Source organism: Salvia splendens, chromosome 9 (genome assembly GCF_004379255.2).
Source record: "Salvia splendens isolate huo1 chromosome 9, SspV2, whole genome shotgun sequence".
NCBI lineage: Eukaryota > Viridiplantae > Streptophyta > Magnoliopsida > Lamiales > Lamiaceae > Salvia > Salvia splendens.
In genome coordinates this window covers 12,269,509-12,294,289 of record NC_056040.1, presented here as the reverse complement: position 1 = coordinate 12,294,289, position 24,781 = coordinate 12,269,509, and the positions used below count along the sequence as shown (strand labels likewise).

The window sequence follows — 24,781 nt, the reverse complement described above, 5'->3', positions numbered from 1 at the left end:
TTCTGCGTATAAATAAATGGAGTGATTGCATCATTTGTTTACAATATAAATTTAATTTTATATGTATAATTTGCATGGTACTAAAATTTGTCGTTACTCCTATTAGGCCCAACGTTTAATTACATTCTATATTTATTTTTGATACTTTGAATCTGGTAGGTTAACTAAAACAATCTTTTTATTTTTGAAATGTCCATTTGGTCTTTAGGTATGGATGATTTACATGTAAAAATTTTCGATAATTGTCAAACCATGTTTGTTTGTCGTTGTTCTCTAATTTAAAATGTATCATTATTTCTCATCAATGAGAACAGATGAATTTTACCGCAGCATTCCACCCAAACAGCATAGGATATAATGAAAATACAGCATAGAATATAATGAAAATTGTGTGGTCTGCATGGCATTGCTCGCATTTGAAACTAACGCTTCAGTGAATCATAGGTAAACACACTCACTTTTCACAATTAATTAATTTATTTCATCTATCACTGGTTGAATAGAGAAATCCAATTTGTATTTAGAATTAAGTGGACCAAGAATTCACATTCGAGGAACATTTCCTTCATACACAACCAATGATAGATTATGGGATGTTAAAATATCCAGCTAAAGTGAGTATTGTACAATTGTTGTTCAAACTACCTAAATGGATATGTTGTGAGACCAAGTCGTACATTACAACATTCTTATGCAAATTAGGAAGACATTATTCACATGCTTCCACGTTGGAGAGTACATTTGCATCATGTTGCATCACTTTATCATATGGTGATAAAGCATTTGGTTTGTTATAATTTTTTTTATGCATACAATCAGAGGCGGACCTACATGTTATGATGGGGCACTGGAACCCCATCAATTTTCATATTATGTACGTATATTACATGGGAAATTATGAGTTGTAGTAGTAGTTCAAGTGGTTGTGTAGTTGGGTTAAAAATCTTGAGCTCATGTTGACCTAAGTATGAATCTTGCAAGTTCATATTTTGTTATTTCCATTTTTCCTTATTTAATTTTTTTTATTACTCGTTTTTCTTGTGGTGTGGTTTGAACCCCCAATGTAAAATTTTTGTGTCCGTCACTGCATACAATATATTCATTCGGGGGATCAAAGCAAAGTTGTGTACATCTTTGTCACTAACATTTGTTTGTTCTCGTGCGAACTCCCACAATATTTACAATTTTATAATTCACTATCATAATGCCAAAAAACAAACAATTATTTAGGGAACAATCAATTTTTTCATAGAGTAATCTCATGCCACGCAAAATTATATGGCGATATAATAGTTATTTGGCAATAAGTCCCCATCAGAAAACTACTATTTTATCAATTCAATGAGCCGATCATATCATCACTCTTGCCTGTGATACTTTGCCTTGGCACTCGTTAGCCGAACTACAAATGACAATTGCGAATGCCTATTATAAACCAAGCCACAACTCATTATTAGAGCATCCGCAGTGGCACGGAATTTCCGGCGGAATTCCCAAAAACACCTCATGTCACGTCGTATGGACTTCCCACTGCACTACCACGTCATAAGGACTTTCCACTGCATAGTGGCGGACATCCCCAAGGACTTCCCGAAGGACTTCCCACAATTAAAAAAATTTAATGCAATAAACGGGAATTCCGCGCGGATGTCCGTGGGAGTCAACGCAATGGCGGACGTCTGCACGCCCCGTCGCGACGGAATTACGCTTAATGCCGCGGAACTGCGGTGTCCTCGGCGGAATTATGTATCCGTGCATACCATGCACAATGGTGGACGTCCGCCGCGGAATTCTGGCACACCGGTCGGAATTCTGCCGGGACGGGGGCCATTGCTGATGCTCTTAGCAATATTCTACATATTGTGAAATTGTTAGACATAAGGATCCAGTGACTCTTTTGTGTCCTCATTGTTAAACTAAACCGGGTACCAACTAATGAGGTTTGCAACAGAACATTTGCAAAAATAATAAATTTGCGTAATTGAATTCATAGATTGTATGCAAAGAACGAAAGTAACTTATGCAAGTAAAGTTTAAAATTCTAAATTATTAATTTTATGTTTTAGAATTAATTACTATTAATTAATTCTCGAAAGAATCGAAGACGACCTTGCGACTTTTCATGCGACGATTCTTCTTACTCAATCGTAAATCCTCTGGTGTATTCTCAAACTACAAATATTTTTTATGGACAAAATTGAGTATATTCATGAAAAACTTATGTGTGTGAATATGATATTTTTAAAATCTCATAATCTAGAATGTACTAATAACTCTATGACCAATATAATAATTTGAAATTAGCTCGCGTTATAATAATTTGAAATCAGTGTATGTATAAACATACTCCGTGCTACTCACATTTCATTTTTAGAACATAAGGCCACCCGCAACGCGTCTCGCGGGTAGCTCGTATCTTGTCCCGCCGAGACGAGACAGCGGCGAGACGCGTTGCAGCGCCCCGTCTCGTCCCGGTCTCGCTGAGACGCCCGTCCCACCGAGACACCTCGCGGGCTGTCTCGCCACGCGCTTGCGCGACGTGGCGCGCTCCGGCGCCATGCGTGACGCCCACTCGCCGGCGCCGCGAGTGGGCTTCGTCACGCTGACGCAATAAACCATTTTAAAAAAAAATCGAATTTAATTAAAAAATAATAATAATAAATCAAAAACGGTAATATTACCGTTTTTTCGACCGTTTTCCTTTTTTATATTATTGTACTCTATAACTACTCCTATTTCATCCTCATTTCACAAACAAATACACATCAAATCCTCCAAATCATCTCCATTGCCTCTCCAATTTTCATCTAACCTCTCATCACAAAATGTCCGGCGACGGAAACTATGGCGGTGGCGGCTCCGGCTGGTTTGACATCAACGTGTTTGGCGACTGGGGGGCATGTACAACCTGTTGGGTGGTTCCGGTTCGTCTACGGCTGGCACCCAGGGCTCGTCGACGCTGGAGGGTACCAACCACCCAATTTTGATGTGGATGCATACGCTCGTCCCTCCGCGCTGAGGTATTCGCATGGATTATCCCAAATTCGGGAGGATTATCCGGATGAACCCCATCCGGAAGGAGGACGGGGCGGTGGAAGCTCCAGGGCATTCGACGCCGTGGAGGAAGAGGCGGAGGCGGCCGAGGAGGACGAGGATGTAGGCCGGCATCCGTACAGCCGCAAGGACACGATGGAGCGGTACAACGCCTGGATCAGCGTCTCGTACGATCTCATCGTCGAGAATCAACAATCCCGGAAGTGCTTTTGGGAAAAGGTACAACGAGATCAAGCCAAGAGGGTCCTACCGCCGCACATTGAAGATGCTCCGCGCTCACTTTGACCGAGTCGACAGAGAGGTCAAAAAATTCCGCGCCATCTACAAGAACGAAGCGGCTCATTACCAAAGCGGAGCCACGGGAGCCGACATTCTGAGATCGACTTTGCGAGTCTACTTCGACGACACCGACAAAGAATTCAGACATATCGATGTCTGGGAGACCGTCAAAGATGAGGAAAGGTGTGCCGGCGGTGTGCGGTCCAGCTCGGACTCGATCTCGAAGCGCACGAAGCACACGGCGGGTGGTCATCTAGTGGGGGCGGTTCGGGCAGCGCCGCACAAGAGGCTGCCTCGCAGGAGGTTGAGGGCACGACAGACGATGCCCGAGGGTCCTCCCGTGTGTGTCGTCGGCCGCAAGGGACCAAGGCGGCGAAGGCGGCAAGAGGGAGGAGGGGCCGAGGCGAATCAAGCCAGGCGGGCTCGGGCTTGAACACCTTATTGTCCATGTACTTGACCGCCACAATGGCGGACACTTCCCGCATGACGCCTCCACAATACCAAGCCCATCTTGCCGGAATTGAGTATATGGCAAGACAAATTGGTATTCCGCCTCTAGGTAGCTTGAGTGCACTGCCACCGCCTTCGGGAGATGATTCGCCGGCGGAGTAGTTTTTTTAATTTCTATAAAATTTTATTTTAAATTATGTTTTTTTTATTTATTTTGCCACGAATTTAATTATGTATTTTTTTAGGATTTGAAGTTGTAATTTTATTTTATTTAATAAAGTGTGTTTTTATTAATTGAATTTGTTGGGAAAAAAATAAAAAATGAAATTGAATGAATAGTAAGTTAAGAGACGGATAAGAGATGGAGGGTTGCAGGTTCTGTCTCTTAGTTAAGAGCATCCACAATAAGAATCACACAGCCATAGCCCAGCCACAAACTCATCCTGCTACATCATCAGCACTAAAAACTCCTCCTGCCACATCATCAGGACAAGCAATAGCCCAGTCATAGCCTAGCCACAATAAACAAAATTATAAAAAATAAATAATTAACAATCACACAAAATACGAAATTAAATTTACGGCACGGATACGGGAAAATTCAATAATAATATTAAAAAATTTAAAAAGTACATTAATTAAAAAAACACACTTCATTAAAATTAAAATAACATTACAACATCCTTATTAATGAGTTTGTCCCACATCGAAAGTGGAACATAAAACATCCAAGGATGTCTCTATAAAAGAGAAACAATCAAGAATGATTTTGTCCCACATCGAAAGTGGAACATAAAACATTCAAGGATGACTCTATAAAAGAGAAACAACCAAGAATGAGTTTGTCCCACATCGAAAGTGGAACATAAAACATTCAAGGATGACTCTATAAAAGAGAAACAACAAAGAATGATTTTGTCCCACATCGAAAGTGGAACATAAAACATTCAATGATGTCTCTATAGAAGAGAAACAACAAAAAATGAGTTTCATAAAAAAATATTAAATAAAAAAATTAAAATTTCCGCTCGCCGATCGTTTGCCGATCGGGAGCCTGCAATAGCGGCCAGCCGATCGGCGAGCGCTCGGGAATCGATGTGCGCTCGCCGTTTTTCTCTCCAATTTGGCGCTCGCTGGCTGCAATAGTTCGGCGAGCGGACCGGCGAGCGCCAAAAATCGGCGAGCCGGTGCGCTCGCCGCTATTGGAGATGCTCTAAGAGATGGAGTGAAAAGTACATTGGGTGCCATAAATAGTTAAGGGATGAGACGTATAAGAGACGACGTTACGGATGGCCTAACTCTAGTTTCTATCTTAAAATCCAACTTTATAAACCCTAATTATCTACCAAAAATTCATTTTATTATAAAAAAATTATAATCAATTGATACTTCTCGGTTAATGGAGGGAGCAATAATTACTAAGTAATTAACAAAGCTTTTTTTTTATTATAGTGGTGGAATAATATACTACTCTTAATATTTGTTTTTAACAAAGTGTTTTCATTACAGTGGTGGAACAATATACTACTCCCAATACTTATTTTTTAAATAAAAGATTAATATTGGAAATAAACGGATTTAAAATCAAATCTAAAATTTTGAAAATCAAAACCATGTATTACCAGTAATATCATTATTATATTCAAAATTAAACATTACAAATTCTACGTCGATTGGGAGTTGGGAGGGTCAAAATTGTCATTTTGAAAAAAAAAACTCAGGCCATCCACAACGCTGTCTCTATACCGTCTCTTAAACCGTCTCTTAACTACTATTTGAGCACTATTTGAGGGCTCCACTGTCCTTTTTTCCTCCATCTCTTAACTAAGAGACGGAACCTGCAACGCTCCGTCTCTTAACCGTCTCTATACCGTCTCTTAATTACTATTCATTCAATTTAATTTATAATTTTTTTTAAAACCCAATTCAATTTAAACAAACACACTTTATTAAAATTAAAACAATATTACAACTTAACATTAAAAAAAACGAAGACATAATTAAAATTCTAAAAAAATAAAAATGACATAATTTAATCTTCTCCGCCAAAGTTTTCCCAAATGTGCTCAATTAGATCCTCTTGGAGTTGGGTGTGGGCGCTAGAGTCGCGTGTCCTTGCCCGAATAGCCAACCGTTCTTGTATAGATGGATGCGCTCCACTTCGCGGCGGCTTCCTCCCGGTTCCGATTGATGTACTTCCGGGAGCGTCGTGGGGGTGGTGCGGCTTCCTCCGCCTCTCGTCGTCGATCTTCTTCGAGTGATTGTTCCATTAATTGGCGCATTTGCTCAAAAGGATCCATTTGTTTGAGTTGATTGAAGATGGAAATTGGAGTGATAGAGAGGATTTGAGAGGAATAGATGTGTGTTTGTGTTTGAAATGAGTATGGAATAGAATTATTTATAGAGTAAAAAAATTAAAAATTTAAAAAATGAAAATAAATATTTAACGGTAATATTACCGTTTGAAAAAAAAAAATTTTTTTTATTAAAAATCGATTTTTTTTTTTAAAAAATGAATTATTGCGTCATCAGTGACGACGCCCACTCGCGGGCAGCGAGTGAGCGTCACGCACGCATGGGGACGTGCCACGTGTCCCTGGCGCGTGGCGAGACAGCTCGTCTCGTGTCTCTGCGAGACGAGCTACGCGACGAGACGGTCGCGAGCTGGAGACGAGATGGGCGCTGCAATGCGTCTCGCGGGGGTCTCGTCTCTCCGAGACGAGACGCGAGCCCGGCGCGAGACGCGTTGTGGATGGTCTCAGCATGCGACTGCCTCAGCTTGAATGCGGTGTTGAAAATCCCAAATTCCCGACTCCCCAAAACACAAGCAAAGAATTTGTGAAGGCATTGGCATTTGGCACTCAGTCCTCAATCCTCATCAGCTTTCTCACACAAGAGAGAGAAAGTAAGCAACAATGTCTGCTCCGGCTAATCTCGAGGACATGCTATCGGTGGATCTCATGACGGAGCTCCTCCGCCGTCTCAAATGCCAAACCAAGCCTGACAAACGTCTCATTTTCGTTGGTAATCTCTCTCTCTCTCCCGAACATACGTGCTTTTTCATTACCATACCCTTTTTTATTGCTTTATTTTTCTTCTTTTTTATCTGTATTTAATGGAATTTTTTTGTTTCTGAAATGTTGTTAAGAGTCTATGTGGCTTAGATTTGATATAGACGAGTGCCTCGGGTCACAATTTGCCAATTTCGGAAAAGGAAATTGGATATGGGGCTTGGAACTTGTGTATTGAACGATGACCGGAGTGATGAATGACGATGCTTTTAATTTGTGTTCTATTGACAAATTGAGGCTCAATTCCTTCAGATTTGTTTCTATAAACTGCATCTCTACAGCTTAGTGTTTTTATCTTGCCGATCCTGTTTTTGTAACGTCATTGTTTCTCAAGTTTCAGTTGGCATTGTGTTTGAGGCTTGGTGCTAATTTTCAAAATTCAAACTCTACTTGTTTCAAGTAAAACGTGGCATTGCCTTATTTCATGAACAGCCAAAATGCAGCTTCGAGCGGTTTCCTATAGAGTCGGAGAGTTGTTTGGTTTTATGTGAATTATATTTGAGGCTTGGTTTCCTAAAACCAAATGTTAACCTTGACTTTTTTTTCAGCTAAAAGCGTGTACTGAACAATTGAAGTGCACACTATTACCCAAAATAGTTGGAAGTTTATATCAAATGCACAGTCCTGAACTACTTGGACTTATGGGACAGGAAGCTGTAATGGCCTTGCAAGATTACCTGGTGGCACTAAACGAATGAAACACAAATGATGATTGACAAAATCATTGTGTAAAATTGTCTCAACATTTAGGAATCCTTATGTTCATAAAATTCAAGTTTGTAATAAGATATGTCATATTTTCAAAAGGAGGATTATCATATTCAAGTTTGCAATAAGATATGTCATATTTTCAAAAAGAGGATTATCGTATTCAAGTTTGCAATAGGATATGTCATATTTTCAAAAAGAGGATTATCATATTCTTTAATCACAGTTTGATAACTAATACCAACAAGAGCATCTTGGTATACTAGTGTATCTCCACTAGAATTCATCAGCTTGTGAGATGGCATACAGTAAAATCCTGATGTTCTTAAATTAAATTAGTCGTATTGTCTCTGGTATGCAATCTTCAGGAAACAGTCTCCCGGGGAACTGTTTTTCTGAAACATGCTTTCTCCAAAGATACTTCAAGTCTTTAAGCAATAACGTAGTTCCTTGGTAACTTCAAACTGCAGGTCCACCAGGTTCTGGAAAAGGTACTCAATCACCAATTGTGAAGGATGAGTATTGTTTATGCCATCTGGCTACTGGGGATATGTTGAGAGCTGCTGTCGCTGCAAAGACTCCCCTTGGAATCAAGGCGAAAGAGGCCATGGAAAAGGTACATGCAACTTTCTATCTGATTTAACTTCAGATGACAGAAAAACTCACCATGATTTTATTTACTCATTATTTTTCAGGGAGAACTTGTTTCTGATGATTTGGTTATTGGGATAATAGATGATGCACTAAAGAAGCCTTCCTGTCAGAAAGGTTTTATTCTTGATGGATTCCCAAGGACAGTTGTCCAAGCAAAAAAGGTTGACACTGTCTGATTAAAATATTATTGAATTGGTAAGCTATAACATTTATGATCTGAACTGTGTCTTTCTTATATTCAGCTTGATGAGATGCTTGCCAAACGTGGAGTTAAGGTTGACAAGGTTTTGAACTTTGCAATCGATGATGCTATCTTGGAGGAGAGAATTACTGGTCGCTGGATCCACCCTTCCAGTGGCCGTTCCTACCACACCAAATTTGCACCTCCCAAAGTTCCTGGTGTAGATGATGTAATATAATGTTTTCCACTTTTCCTTGGTCATCATTGCAAATGAGAAAGTCATTTTCATCCTTTTAATTCTGTTTTGCTAAATTCATGTTGTCAGGTTTGATCTTTGAGTTTAAATTGCTATTTGAGTAGTCATTTAATTTTAATGCTAATGACTTTTTTCTTTCTCTTTGGGATAAACATGTTTGGCTGCTGCATCATTAATCATCTTTGAGGCTTGGACTCTGATTTAATGAAATTGTTTTGAAGGTAACTGGAGAGTCATTGATTCAACGTAAGGATGATACTGCAGCTGTTCTAAAGTCAAGGCTTGAAGCTTTCCACAAGCAAACTAAACCAGTATGGTTTTTTATTTTTTGCTCTTCCGCTTTTCTTCTCCCTCCCCAACCCCTCCCCACAAAGATTTTTTTAGACTCGTATTTCTGGGCATGCTATTTTAGCTGTTATTTCTTCTCTTGTATGCTAAACTTTTCGTTGCTACTGGGATCACATTTTGGTGCTTTTGTCTCAAATATCTTTCCTACAAACACCATGTGTTTTTATCTACAGGCTAGAAATAAAATAAAAGATAAGTTTCCAAACATTTTATTAAACCTGAAATCACTTTAATACCTGGTTAGTTTCCCTAATGAGTGATACTAGGAATTAAAAAGCACCACAGAATCAAACACCAATGGTGCCTTCATTGCACATACAGAATTGTTGACTAACAAAATAAAATATTGGAATGCCATATGGCTGTTTAACTTAAATTATTATGTATTAAAATAAGTAGTTTTAATTTTTTCTGTTCACTAGTTAAAATAAGCTTTATGGAGTATATACTTATGATTAAAAATTTAGACTAGTTTGTTGGAGATGGCCTTATAAGAAGATTAAAATCTTAAAACTGGGCTCACTGGTTATTGGTTAAGTTTGAACTTTCTCTTGTTCTTTTGCTCTATAGTTTTATCTGGCTTCATCATATGCATAAAGCGTTGTAGTTTTGAGTAGAGAGGCACTGCATCAGAAGTCCAGCATCAGCAGATTTTGGTACTCTTCCATGATTCTGTTTGATCTCCAACTTCTATATGCACTGATACTGTTGTAATGTTGGTTCGATTTTATCTCCTCAATTCATTCTCGTTGCTTCTGAGATGGGAAAGTCGGGTAGATGAACCTCTTATAATTGGTCATATCATCTCTACCAAGATGCCTACTAACATTCTTTATGATCCTTCAGTACACTCATTTTATAGTAATCCCAGTTATATCAGAAGCATCTCACTTTTAATTGCAAAGAATGTGCGGATTATTGTGATACTAAGATTTTGGCAAACTTATTTTAGGAAAAGGATATTGTTTGTTGAGATCTAGGATACCCATTATGTTATTTAGAATATATTGTTAAAACTTTCTTGATGTAATACAGATGGTTGGACAACAAACAGCCACAAAGATATCTTCAGGGACATGCCTCATGTTACATTGCTTTTCATTTTTTCCAACAGAACACCTAATGGATTCTCATTCTACACAAATTTCTACAAAATTTCATCCACCCCACATCTGTTCTCCATAATCAATAAACAACTTTTGCCATCGTCGTGAATGAACTAAACATTACCCTTAGATTTAGGCACGAGAAATAAAGAATGGTGAACTTTATTTGAATGTGAGGGGATGTGTACATTTTGCTAGTATCTTTAGAACCCTCTGGAGACTTCCTGCTTGGGCTGCTAAGTTCATCAAGCTGAACTATAATTCAGTAGTTGCTGGAAAAGTTTCAATTGGCATGGTAACAACCTTTCTCCACACAATATTTCTCTGAAGTCCCTAGTGGGCCTGAGTTATGCTGGCAATTCCACTATAGCCCTGATTTACTTGATTAGTTAATGTAAGGTATATCTTGATTGTTGATACCTTTCCTTGTACAGAATTTAAGCTACACCATTTCATCCTAATTTGAACTCGAAGTAGTTCTGTGCCAAATACCCTTGATATGATATTTGTTAGACCTATTCCTATGATGCATTTTCTTCTAACCTGTTCTATTTTACATTGTTAACTGAGCAGCGTGTTTGCTACGTCGTAAATTTTCAGGTCATTGATTACTATAGCAAATTGGGCGTGGTTGCAAACCTCCATTCGGAGAAAACTCCTCAAGAGGTGACGGTAGAGGTCAAGAAGGCACTCTCCTGAGTAAAAGGGAGGGATCTTGTTTGTCAACTAATAAACTGTAAACACATTGTTATCCTGAAAGTCTGAAACATTTTTTGGCATCCTATTGGGAGGCTCTAGGATTATTTCCTTTTTACTGAGTTGACACAATTTAACTGTGTCTCGATCTTTTGCAATAACATATCAGGTTTTTGAAGGTAGACCATTTATTTGTAACTGAAATGTATTTGCTATTCTAGAACTACAGAAATTTATATCATGAGTCTATAAGCATGTGAACTATGTTATCCCATCTTACCTTACGCACTACTACTATTCATGAATGACTTGGTTCCAAATTGAATACTCAATATGAAAAGTGTAAGCTCCTTGGAACAACAATATTATAATTGATAACAAAATCCGGAAAAGAAATTTGAACTACAATTGGTAGGGTTGTCTCCAAAAAAAAAAAGGTGTATGCCCAAGTGATGGAGTACGTACTAAACAAGCCCAATAGCAGTGCCCAAAGTCCAAGGAAGAGTATCAGTTCGGCATTACCAAAGAGTTCGGCCCCAGCCTACAGCTCGGCAGCTCGGTAGAAGCCTACAGCTCGGTAAAAGCCGACCAATCAAGCTCTACTCTCAGTATCGGCAAAAGCTGCTCGGCAATAGTTCAGCAGTTCGGTCTCAGTATCGGCAAAAGCTGCTCGGCAATAGTTCAGCAGTTCGGTCTCAGTATCGGCAAAAGCTGCTCGGCAATAGTTCAGCAGTTCGGTCTCAGTATTCGACCGAACTGGGAGATAGTGGACTCATGCAGAAGTGGTACAGTTGTCAACCTGCAAGCCAACAAGGAGATAGTGGACCCATGCAGGATCGCATGACCTCCACGACATCCACTACCTAGCTAGTAGTGATGCAAGCTACGATCTTAGTTCAATGTATAAATAGAACTTAGATCAGATAGACAAAGTTTAAGCTCTCTAGAGATAAAATATCAAATAGCAAGTCTGTATTGTAAGCTGTAGAAAACAGATCAAGCAATACAACTCTGCCCTCTTTTCTTCCCGTGGACGTAGATTTACCTCAGTAAATCGAACCACGTAAATCTCTGTGTCGTGATCTGTATTTTCCTGCATTCATCACCATCAAAAATTCGCCAAACCATCACTGGCGCCGACTGTGGGAAACAGAGAACCAAATCTGTGATAAAGTGAATTTTTGACCCTTTTTCCACCACAAAAAAAATGCATACTAGATCACATAACACCCGTGCCTCCGTCCGTGATAACCATGAGGAAGCTAGTCCAGCAGCCCATAGGCCTGGAAAGCAGCCTCGTGAGAAATCTGTCTCCAGTCCTCACGGTGAAGGAACAAGCCACTCCAGAAGTCGTCGCACCGAGTCTTCTCAGCAGCCCGATTTGAACGAGGCTGTCAAGTTGTTTTTGGCCGAGAAGCAGGATGAATTCTTAGCATTCCTGCAAACAGGCCAAAAACCGGAGACGAAAGCGGTGGATTCTCCTTCCTCATCCAGACATGAAAGTCACTACCGCAGTAGTGCCGTGTCTTCCAGGAAGAAGAATCCTCAACCCCGACATGTTCCTGTTCCTCCTCGGTACCGGAATCACAGGAGAACTCCATCTCCTCCATACCGAAGAGATGTCGGGTTCGCCATGTACGGAGCATTGAAGACTCCGTTCTCGGACGATATCACCCGAACTCCCTTGCCACAGAACTACCGAACTCCGTCGTTGACTTATGACGGGTTAGTGAATCCTCATGACTTCCTGGGACGCTATCAGTATAACATGGCGAACCAGGGTCTCAATGAGGTCCATATGTGCAAGCTGTTTCCCGAGCTGCTTATCGGGAACGCAAGAAGGTGGTTCGATAGCCTCCCCCAAAGAAGCATTAGATCTTACCGAGATCTAATGGATGCCTTCCACAGGAGGTTCTTTCAGAAAGCGGAAGCCCGAAGCACTTCGGCTCAGCTGCTTTCTATACGTCAAGGTCGTGACGAAAAGATCATCGACTTTATGGCAAGATTCCACAAGGAATGCCTACAAGTAGATGATCTCAATGATCTACTTGTCATTTCGGCATTCCAAAATGGAATCCTGCCCGGAGCTCTCTACAGAAAGCTCGTGGAATGCAGTCCGCAAACAGCTCAATAGATGTGGGACATTGCGGACCAGTTTTCTCGTGCCGATGAGGCAGACCGTCGAAAACGGTCTTTAGACAGCTCATCTAGAGAAGACAAAAAGAAGCCCGATCATAGCGATCAGAGGCTTCCTCGCCGAACTCCTTCCCCACTAAAGGAGGGATAGCGGTCATCCGAGGTGATAAAAAAAGAGCAAGAGTGTTTGCAGATTGCGCTTAAAAGTGCCGAGCAATCAGATCGGCACCATCAAGCATAGCAATCACAGCAGCCGGAGTCAGAGGCAGGTGAAATGACCGAAGTCACACCGGAGCCGAACTCGATGGTGTACGGCACTGAAGCCGTGATTCCGGTTGAGATCGGCGTACCCAGTCCCCGAACTCTAAATTTCTCCTCAGAAACGAATGATGACGGACTGAGAGCCGAACTAGATCTGGCCGAAGAAAGAAGAGAATTGGCCTGCATAAAAGCAGCCAAGTACAAGGAGCAAGTAGCCCGGTATTATAACCAAAGGGTGAAAAAGCTGCAATTTCAAGTGGGAGATCTCGTCTTGAGAAACAACGAAGTAAGCCGAGCAGAAAAGCTGGGCAAACTCGAACCCACATGGGAAGGTCCATATCGGGTGTCAGAAGTCCTCGGCAAAGGGTCTTACAAATTGACTCACATGTCAGGAGAACAAGCACCCCGAACATGGTACATTTCCAACCTCATGAAGTTCCATTTGTAAGAGACAGTCCGGTCAGTCAGTCTTGTGTCTAGTTCGGTCCTAGGGGTATGTGCTTTCTTTGTCTATATGCGTTTTGTCTGTCTATGTGCGTGTCGTCTCTTACAAATGTTACTGAGGTATCTTGTTCTTCGAAGGCTGATCCCCTTTTTAGAACATATATAAGCTAACGATTGTGAGTCCAAGCTTCTAAGGAGGATACAAGACCACAATTCAGCTTAAGAAACAAGCAGTTCGTCTGAAACGAGCTGCAAGCTAACGATTGTGAGTCCAAGCTTCTAAGGAGGATACAAGACCACAATTCAGCTTAAGAAACAAGCAGTTCGTCTGAAACGAGCTGCAAGCTAACGATTGTGAGTCCAAGCTTCTAAGGAGGATACAAGACCACAATTCAGCTTAAGAAACAAGCAGTTCGTCTGAAACGAGCTGCAAGCTAACGATTGTGAGTCCAAGCTTCTAAGGAGGATACAAGACCACAATTCAGCTTAAGAAACAAGCAGTTCGTCTGAAACGAGCTGCAAGCTAACGATTGTGAGTCCAAGCTTCTAAGGAGGATACAAGACCACAATTCAGCTTAAGAAACAAGCAGTTCGTCTGAAACGAGCTGCAAGCTAACGATTGTGAGTCCAAGCTTCTAAGGAGGATACAAGACCACAATTCAGCTTAAGAAACAAGCAGTTCGTCTGAAACGAGCTGCAAGCTAACGATTGTGAGTCCAAGCTTCTAAGGAGGATACAAGACCACAATTCAGCTTAAGAAACAAGCAGTTCGTCTGAAACGAGCTGCAAGCTAACGATTGTGAGTCCAAGCTTCTAAGGAGGATACAAGACCACAATTCAGCTTAAGAAACAAGCAGTTCGTCTGAAACGAGCTGCAAGCTAACGATTGTGAGTCCAAGCTTCTAAGGAGGATACAAGACCACAATTCAGCTTAAGAAACAAGCAGTTCGTCTGAAACGAGCTGCAAGCTAACGATTGTGAGTCCAAGCTTCTAAGGAGGATACAAGACCACAATTCAGCTTAAGAAACAAGCAGTTCGTCTGAAACGAACTGCAAGCTAACGATTGTGAGTCCAAGCTTCTAAGGAGGATACAAGACCACAATTCAGCTTAAGAAACAAGCAGTTCGTCTGAAACGAGCTGCAAGCTAACGATTGTGAGTCCAAGCTTCTAAGGAGGATACAAGACCACAATTCAGCTTAAGAAACAAGCAGTTCGTCTGAAACGAACTGCAAAAAGGGAAAGTCCGATCCACGCGATAAAACTCGCCGAATTAGGACAAGGGAAAGTCCAATCCCCAAATTAGGACAAAGGGAAAGTTCGATCCCAGCGATAAAACTCGCCGAATTAGGACAAGGGAAAGTCCAATCCCCAAATTAGGACAAAGGGAAAGTTCGATCCCAGCGATAAAACTCGCCAAATTAGGACACAAACCGAGTCCGGTCAAAGAAGTTTACTTCATAAAGACCGAAGACTAAGCCCGACCAAAGAAGTTTACTTATCCAGAATGCCGAAGTGACTCGCTTCGCCGAAATGATTCACTTCGCTTTTCGGGGGGGTAGTGATGGAGTACGTACTAAACAAGCCCAATAGCAGTGCCCAAAGTCCAAGGAAGAGTATCAGTTCGGCATTACCAAAGAGTTCGGCCCCAGCCTACAGCTCGGCAGCTCGGTAGAAGCCTACAGCTCGGTAAAAGCCGACCAATCAAGCTCTACTCTCAGTATCGGCAAAAGCTGCTCGGCAATAGTTCAGCAGTTCGGTCTCAGTATCGGCAAAAGCTGCTCGGCAATAGTTCAGCAGTTCGGTCTCAGTATCGGCAAAAGCTGCTCGGCAATAGTTCAGCAGTTCGGTCTCAGTATTCGACCGAACTGGGAGATAGTGGACTCATGCAGAAGTGGTACAGTTGTCAACCTGCAAGCCAACAAGGAGATAGTGGACCCATGCAGGATCGCATGACCTCCACGACATCCACTACCTAGCTAGTAGTGATGCAAGCTACGATCTTAGTTCAATGTATAAATAGAACTTAGATCAGATAGACAAAGTTTAAGCTCTCTAGAGATAAAATATCAAATAGCAAGTCTGTATTGTAAGCTGTAGAAAACAGATCAAGCAATACAACTCTGCCCTCTTTTCTTCCCGTGGACGTAGATTTACCTCAGTAAATCGAACCACGTAAATCTCTGTGTCGTGATCTGTATTTTCCTGCATTCATCACCATCAAAAATTCGCCAAACCATCACCAAGCACACAGTATTCTTTAATAAAAGGCGAAAGAATAGTTTGCTATGTACTTAACACTCGGCTGCTTGATTTTAACAACGATTTCGGCTGTGATTTTTATAACACATCACATGCTATATAAGCCTTCTCTCGCCGATGTGGGACTGACTTCTCTGTTAATCCATGTCCGCTTTTATGTCTTTCTTTTAGTATAGTATTTTCCTAATCCTATACTCCTAGCTTTTATTTCGTAAAATGTGTTTTGATAAAAAAAATTTGTTATATCTTTCTGTTAATCCTTCGGATGCAATTTTAATTTTACCCTAGCGTTTACAAACCTCTATTAAAAATCATTTCAAAAAATCAAATACCGTATACACACACTAACATATTGAAAACTAGCAGTTTCCATTATATTACTTGTAAAATTACTACCCAACATTTAAATTTGATAAGTATAAAAGTTTAACTAATTGGAAGTATTATCCTTTAGACTACAATGGATAATACTTCGAGGATTAAAATGAAAATTGAACTAGAATTAGTTGGGTTGCCGCATTGGCACCCCTCCAAAAAATGGTGTATGCCGCTTAATAGCGACGAGCACACGGTATTCTTTAGTAAAAGGCGAAAGAATAATTCACTATGTGCTCAACGCGCGGCTGCATGTTTCAGACTTAGATTTCGGCTGTCCTTTTATACCACATCCCACTCTACACCATCATCCTTCTCTCATCGATGTGGGACGCACTTGTCTATAATTACAAAGTCCAAGTAAGCGTTATGTCTTTCTTTTTCTTTTTTATACATTTTCGTAGTTTTACTCCTTTTTATTTAATAAAATGAGGTTCTGATAACAACTTTTACTTTGAAAGATTGGCTTGCGATAATCCTTGATGCAATTTTCAGTTCTTTCCTAACGTTTAATATAGAGTTTTACTTCGTTTTGTTCAATGTGTGTGAATTCATCATTTGTTGCATTTTGCTAATTTTAAAATTAATACTAATCATATTTAAATTATTTCAGAACTCAAATTTCGTATACACTTTCACAGTTCACACATTTTTATAACATGTTGGAAGCTAGCAGTTTCATGATATTTAATATGCTTGATAGCTAAGCTAAATCTTATTGAACTTCAGAATTTAGTCATTTCGATTTCAATTCAGGGAAAAAAACCTAGTAGTGGTAAGAGTGGAGTGGGAGAGTTGCTCACTTGTTGACTTCCTTCAAAACCATGCACGAGTATAAGTTTGTAGAACAAATTAGTAGTTCTGATATCTATGGAGTGAAAGTGTGAAACACCTTCCGTCTGTTATTACTGAAAAATAAAAAATGTAGAACGTTTTGGGAAACCAAACTAGCAGCAAACCTTAAAAAAACCTAGACATCGACGGCCAGTTTAGCATCAAGATGTGAGAACTCCTGAAAGAAGGCCACAAAGTGCTCGTAAGAGTGCTTGACGTCGTCCACCGCACACATTTCTCTGATGCTATGCATGGAAAGTTGTGGGGTTCCAACATCAACTGTACGAATGCCCACTCCACTCGCCAAAATTGGACCAATTGTTGAGCCGCACAGCATGTCACTGCGTATCACAAAATCCTGGACAAGAATATTTGGCAAAACAAGTCATTAGATGGATGAAGAGGAAAGTTCATATAAGGATTAAGGCCTGAGGACATGCTGAACCACCACGGTCTTTATGATATTAGGGTGTAGACTGTAGAAACATCATAAGATAGTGGGAGTATCGAACCTGCACGGGGAGGTTGTGCTTGGCTGCTATTTCCCTGAATAAGAAGGCTGTTACAGCATTTGTTGCATATCTTTGGTTTGCGTTGTGCTTAATGACAAGTCCACCGTGCAGCTTTGGCTGATGGTTTTCTTCATGTTTATCCTGATAAAGGATATATACACGTGTTATTATTTAATAGAAATAATTTGCATCTTCAACGTATAGTGCAAAGAGGAAATGTCGAACCATATAATTTGGGTGCAAGGCGTGAGCCATATCAGCTGATAAATTATTATGGGAAAATGTCGAAGACTTTCTCTGTAACCAATTCTTTATCATGCTTGACATATTCAGGACTAATTTCCTATATGCACATTTAAAAAACTATGTATAAAAAGCCGATGAAACGCTATAAATTTTACATTTTCTATATTGACTAGACTTCCTTAAAGAGGTAACATCTAATTAGAAATCTCACGTTTCTTGTGCAATAGCCATAGGTTGATCATCCTTTCCTTGTAGATAAGTTATTAATGTAGCAAGAAGAAATGAATTCAGTATTAAAACATTGATACAAGCACTACATTAGTGAACCTTAGGCAGAAGCCACAGAACAATAATGTGTGGGATCGTAACATTTAAAAATTCGAGGTGGCCTTCTTGTTCATGAGAAGACGAATTGTGATGAAAGTAACACTACATTAATCTTGCACTTTGCCCATTATTCTCTTTGGCTTGTTCAACTTCACTTCATTTATTGTACTACTCCTATTTACCAAGGCCAAATGTACAAAGTCACACTGTCACACATAATACCCATATGTTGGATCTTTTATTGGTTTCTCGTACTATGTCTGACAAAGACCTTTCCATGTTTGAAGTACCTAAACAGAATCTCTGAACGCATTTTACAAAACAAAGGAAGGGCGAGAGAAGCATGAATTTAGTCATTTCATTGATTAGGTTTCTTGTGTATCAACAGACTGTGGAGAGAAATCAAACTTTTGGCTGCCTCAAAGCCTGTAATTGCATCAATGGCTGATGTTGCTGCTAGTGGAGGATATTATATGGCCATGGCTGCGCAGACTATAGTTGCAGAAAATCTTACTTTAACTGGCTCAATTGGAGTTGTGACAGGTTAGCCTTGTACTCCCTCCGTCCCATAGTTACTTGCACTGTTGCTTTTCGGCTCGTCACAAACTCCTTACACTATTTATAGTTTAAGTTAGAATTAATGCATTTAATTAATATGTTAGTTTAAGTTAAGAGCTCATTTATTAAGTGATGTCTCATTACACTTAAAATTCTAATTTAATTACACTAAAAAATCAATCCCAAATTTACGGCTTAAAATGAAAAGTGTGAGTAACATGGGACGGAGGGAGTATTACTTTTGATTAACTTCTTGCCAGAAATAAGAATTGTTGCTAATAGACAAGGTCCTCAATGCAGTTTAACTAGTACCTTTTGATATCATCATCTGCAAATGGTTTGTTCGCACCGCATCACAAATATTGTTAGTATGCCTTGAATCTGTATTGTTTGCCGTTGCTCTATTCTGTCACAACAAATATGCCTGACTCTATCCTCATATATCCTTCCATTCCTTTCAAGCTAAAGAGACATGTTACTAGCAGAGATCAAATGTATGATTCGAAGAGAAATTCGAGAATTAGGAAGAAGAAAAAAAATAGGGAATTATGATAATCTCAGATCCAAAAACTGGTACAAGTTTCACGTGATTTCCCTGTTTGTGCCAGGAAAATAAACTTTTTCTTTTCTCAACAATGCTATCCAGCAGCATGTATATCCATACTGTCAATTGCATATTTGCATATTCTCATGATTTTTTCATTCGTCGGACTGTCGGAGAAAGACCTCCAGCTCAACAGTCGCACACAACTGCATAGTTCTCATTTACAGTGCATTTGTATTCCACCAGTATCATTCTCAGTTATTTTCCTCTTTTTTTCTTTATTGGCCTTTTTAGTATGTCTGCACATGCGCACATCTGTATATTTAATCCTTTGTGTAGGGGTTCCATTTGCTTCCGTAGTAGGTGATTTAAAAAAATTCTAACTTCATTACTTTTCTCCTAGGAAAGTTTAATTTGGGGAGTCTCTATGAAAAAATTGGTTTCAATAAGGAGATCATATCTAGGGGAAGATATGCAGAGCTTACTGCAGCTGAACAGAGACCATTCAGGTATATTGGATTTTGTACTCCCTCCGTCCCCCGAAAATAGAAACTCTTTCCTTTTTGGTCTGTCCCCTAAAAATTGAAACTTTTTATTTAAGGAATTTTCTCTCTCTAATGAGGTGGGACCCATTTTCCAATAACACACTTTTCTTTCTATCTCTCTCTCTCTTACTTTACCAGTTTTGCATTAAAACCCGTGCCGTTTCTAAAGTTCCTATTTTTAGGGGATGGAGGGAGTATGCCCATTTTGTGTCTCCTATTAACTGAAAGTCTCTAACAAGAAGAAATTTTATACTGAGACAACTTATCCTCTTTTTCAATCTCTTAAATTTCCATTTCCATTTCTCTTTCTCTTTCTTCCCAATACCAATATCAACCTTTAACTGACTTTAATTTGCAATAAGTAGACTATATATACAAGGAAACATCTATGCAAATAAACTCTTCACTTTGTAACTTAAAGAAACATAAATACAGCAATTTGTGATATAGAAAGAAACATTTAGAGATTTTTTTGCTACTTACTGACTTATTTTTTGTTTCTTATTGTACTTTGTGCTTGTTTGAATATATATAACCTCAAAAGTAGTCTTGTAGCTGACCATTTGTTCAAATTAGACACGGAGAACCTTTTTCCAAAGTTTATTTGCCAGATCTCTTTAATTTATTGCAATTCTTCCTCATACACGGCTTTACTTAATATCACTGCCTCTACTGCATGGACTGAAAGTCTGCTGAGTTCAAACATAAAACATGTAGTCATAAACAAGGAGAACATGACCTAAGATGGTCCTTGTGTTACTGTAGTTTATGAACGTGATCTGTTTATGTTTCAAATAGTTCATGCTAGTGATGAGTTTTTATTTAGACAGGATACTCATGAACATTGTCATCTGTTATTTTCAGGGATGATGAAGCTGAACTCTTTGCAAAGTCAGCACAGAATGCATATAGAGGTTTCCGGGACAAGGCAGCCTCTTCAAGATCAATGACTGTATGGTATTCATTACCACATACACATAACTATCTGATGCCAATATTTTCTGAACAGAAACATAATCATAGGATAAAGAATATTCTAGTACCTAGTTCCTTGATATTCAAATTATCTTGTTTTAGATAGACAAGATGGAGGAGGTTGCTCAAGGAAGAGTTTGGACAGGAAATGACGCGGCTTCACGAGGTCTTGTTGACGCAGTTGGTGGACTATCTCGAGCTGTGGCAATAGCAAAACAAAAGGCTAATTTACCAATGGACGAAGAGGTTACTTTGATTGTCATTTGCATATTGATTCTCATGATGCAGACTATTAGAACTCAATATCAAACCAGTAGAGTTTTGATTTAAGCATGTCCCAAGTATCTACTGTATAGTAATCTTCTTTACATGATTCCAGAAGATACTGTGAGAATTTTGTTTAGAAATATAATCGAACAATGGTTTCTAGGATGCCTATGATAGAATAAAGTAAACGTTGGTATAAAAATATGGTATGACCTCATTAAGTGTGGAGTGTGGACAATTACATCCAGATTAACAAATAGATATATTTCGGCCTATTTAGAAGAAAACTAATTGCTTTAGCCCAAGAAATAAGTTAACTAATTCAGTTTTTCCCTGGCACCTCTACGAATGGCTTTGTGAACCTTCCCGGGTGCTTTAATAAATATTATCAGGCTTCCCAAAGTTTTCAACATTGCTTCTACATCATCCCAATTTAGTTGCTCTCATATGTAAAATTGATAATTCATCTTAATTGTGTCTCTATGGAAGCACTTCCTGGTTTGAGTTTGTTTGTATTTACCGAGACCTCTAGTCCATACTAATTTTCTTCAAGATTTGATTTTCTAACTATTTATGTCCTAGAGCATATCTGCACATGGATTTCCAAGTGTAGCCATTGCACCATGAGTCCATGACTGAAACATCTGCACAAATACCAAAACTTGGCCCCATGGACAAAAGAGTGCATGGCTACGAGAAAACCTGCAGTCATGGTCCTTTTTTTTTATAATTTAAATCTCAGCGAGTAGATTGGTGTCCATTCGTTCTCCAATCATGATTTCGTTAAGAGTAGAGATGCTTTCAGGGGTGGGTCGGTAACGTACATTAATTGATATTTGTGGTTGAAGACTCTGATAAGAAACCTACATTTGAAATTGACCCCATAACTTAAATGCTTAATTTTTCACTTCAAATTTGTGCATCGCAGATCTACATCCTTCACATGTTCCAAACTTATTCTTTAAATTCCTAAACTTTGGGTGGTGTTGAGTTTATTACTTTATTTACTATGTATCTTTTTCCTATGTCAATGGACATGCTTAATTACAATAGTTATTCCCTTTTCCCCTTGAGTTGTGGCAATTCTGACACATGATAAACCTTAGGTCACGCTTGTGGAGCTGTCAAGACCTTCAACGTCTCTGCCTGAACTCTTGGGTGGATTAGGAGGCTCTATTGCCGAAGCTGACAAAGCAATCCGAGAGTTGCTTGAGGTCATGGCGTCATCCAGTGGAATTCAAGCCCGCATGGACGGGATCATGATGGAACAGCTTGGAGGTTCTTATGCCAACACCATTTTCACCGTGATAAAAGATTACTTGAGTTCTCTCTAGTATCTTCATAATTATTCATCATCAAGAGACATGCATATACGTTATTCAAAGATGTATAGGCAAGCCTATCCTTAATTGTGTTACATGCGATTTATAGTAGAGCAGAATGTAGTGGTTTATGTGTTCCTAAGGATACTCTGCCTTGTTTAAACCAATTGTAAATTGCTTTGTATACGAGATTATGGTTTTCCATCGCTTTGGGTTCTTCTCTCTCATGTTTTGGTGTTCTACAATACTCCGTTTTTTAAGTTTAACTTCTTTTTTTCACTTTCTGTTTCGTGTATTTTACTTCGATTGTTAATTATGTATTTTTAAGAATTTAATTATATGTTATTTACTCAATAGAGATTATCTCATAACAGGGTTTATAATTTTTATGCTTAATATTGCCAAGTGTAGGCGTGTGTAGCACATAAATATCAGGGTGTATTCAAATTGGAATCCACCGTGAATGAACATTAGCTGTAAATGTGATTGGACAAGTAATAATCAAAATTAAAGAAGGTTAAAAAAGGGCATCATAGAAGAACTTTCTAAAATTGCTTGTTTAATCCACAAAATTATATAGATTGGAACGATTTAGATAGAAAAAATAGGTGAAAAAGTTAGTGGACTATGTATTTAATATTTATATATTAATCTACTTGATGAAATGAGACATGCATTTGCAAATTGATAGATAGTAATCGCAGACGAAAAGAGTAATTAACTCAAAATTAGAAGAAAAAAAATATGAAGCATATTAAAGGCCTATGCAACATGCGGATGTACAACTAGTGTATATAAACACACAGCCCAACAAGTAATACGATCTAGACATACACACAAATCTAAATAAAAAAATTGTTATAACCCAAGATATGATGACAAGCAAGACAAACAACCCTTAAAAGGTTTTTACTATGCATTTAAGAACTCTACCATGTTTCGCTTATGATTGTCAGAGTAGAATAGTACTAGTATATACGATAATAGTTCTACTACTTACCTTTGTCCACAAAAATAGTTTTGTTAGTTGATAATACGAGTTTTAATAAAATCGGTAAAATAAGAAAGATTTAGAGGGAAAACAGATTTAAGTATTATTAATGAAATTGAAATGCACCTCACTGAAAAAAGAAAATTTATTATAAACACATATAATTAATTTTAGTAGGCAGTCATAATAAAAAAATAAAATTATTTTTTGTGAACATAATATAATTTCCTAATATAATATATTTGCAAAAAAATACTTATGAATACTATGTTAGGGAAGTGATCAATTCCTGACTCATCATTTAATTGCTAACTACAACTAATTAAGATCATATGATTTTAGAAATCTTGTGATCTATAATTTGCCATGTCAATGCATACATGCAATAATTAATTTTGTTTTTCATTTTTTTAATATTAAATAGATAATAACAATTATCAAATTTGGGGTTTAGAAACACCATGTCAATGCATACATGCAATAAATCTAACATAAGAGCATGCGCAGCGGTGGCGTCCGTCGCCACCGCCGTCCGCGCCGCTGGCACGGACGCCATCCGCCGCCGCTGCGCTCGCGCTGCTGGCACGGACGTGCTCGATACACGTCCGTGCTCCCGTCAACGGCATAGCCGTTGTGTTTAAACATTTTTTATTTTTTTAAAAAAAATCGGTATTTAATTATAAATAATGCTCAAAAATAAAAAAAAAATATTTTCCAAATCCCAAAAATATGGCCGTTTTTTCTGATTTTTTTTATTTTTTTTTATTTTTTTCCCAAAATCATTTATAAATACACACATTCATCACTCATTTATCACATCAATTCATCTCTCATTCATAATTCTTATACAAACTATCAACACATTCAACCTTCACTCAAAACATCAAATGGATTTCACTCATCTCATGGCGGAAGCGGAGCGCGAAGAACAAGAATACTACGAACAACATCGTGCCGCTTACGAAGCATATGTCGCGGCGAATACCCCCTCTCATCCTCCTCAACGCACTAGATCAAATCGCCGCTACATCCATCGTGACCGGGAGGGAGCCCACGAAAGGCTCGTTGCCGACTACTTTGCCGACCATCCGCGGTTTCCGGCAGATTACTTCAGGCGCCGTTTTCACATGTCAAAGCGCTTGTTCATGCGAATTGTCAACTCATTGTCCGCACGTGTTGAATACTTTCAAACAGGTGTAGATGCAACCGGCCGACAAAGTATCACGGCGTTGCAGAAGTGTACGTGTGCCATCCGACAACTCGCTACTGGGCAAACGGCCGACATCTTCGACGAGTATTTGCATATCGGTGAGTCCACTGGAATCCTTTGTTTAAAGAATTTTTGCGAGGGCATTCGTTCTGCTTTTGGGGATGAATTTC

General features: G+C 39.1%; 3 protein-coding genes, 1 non-coding gene and 1 pseudogene across 4 annotated transcripts; 2 read left to right on the top strand and 3 right to left on the bottom strand.

The window, feature by feature from the left end:
- The first annotated feature begins 6,589 nt into the window (after positions 1-6,589).
- LOC121746659 (adenylate kinase 4-like) lies at positions 6,590-11,058 on the top strand. The gene is made up of 6 exons (XM_042140570.1): positions 6,590-6,807; positions 8,033-8,178; positions 8,258-8,377; positions 8,459-8,626; positions 8,875-8,964; positions 10,708-11,058. Exons 1-6 carry the CDS (start codon positions 6,699-6,701, stop codon positions 10,804-10,806), a joined length of 732 nt encoding a protein of 243 aa, XP_041996504.1. The 5' UTR covers positions 6,590-6,698; the 3' UTR covers positions 10,807-11,058.
- A 4,786-nt stretch (positions 11,059-15,844) lies between these two features.
- On the bottom strand, positions 15,845-15,951 carry LOC121749906 (annotated as a pseudogene).
- A 462-nt stretch (positions 15,952-16,413) lies between these two features.
- LOC121749904 lies at positions 16,414-16,530 on the bottom strand. Its single transcript, XR_006039712.1, has one exon. It is a non-coding gene; the product is annotated as a U5 spliceosomal RNA (small nuclear RNA).
- Positions 16,531-17,220: 690 nt separating this feature from the next.
- On the bottom strand, positions 17,221-17,881 carry LOC121749160 (probable aspartyl aminopeptidase). Its single transcript, XM_042143755.1, has 3 exons — positions 17,852-17,881; positions 17,627-17,767; positions 17,221-17,472 (listed from the first exon to the last, which is right to left on the bottom strand). Exons 1-3 carry the CDS (start codon positions 17,879-17,881, stop codon positions 17,251-17,253), a joined length of 393 nt encoding a protein of 130 aa, XP_041999689.1. The 3' UTR covers positions 17,221-17,250.
- Positions 17,882-18,639: 758 nt separating this feature from the next.
- LOC121749159 (serine protease SPPA, chloroplastic-like) lies at positions 18,640-22,594 on the top strand. Its single transcript, XM_042143753.1, has 5 exons — positions 18,640-18,742; positions 19,705-19,810; positions 20,711-20,798; positions 20,924-21,067; positions 22,195-22,594. Exons 1-5 carry the CDS (start codon positions 18,640-18,642, stop codon positions 22,420-22,422), a joined length of 669 nt encoding a protein of 222 aa, XP_041999687.1. The 3' UTR covers positions 22,423-22,594.
- Positions 22,595-24,781: the final 2,187 nt, after the last annotated feature.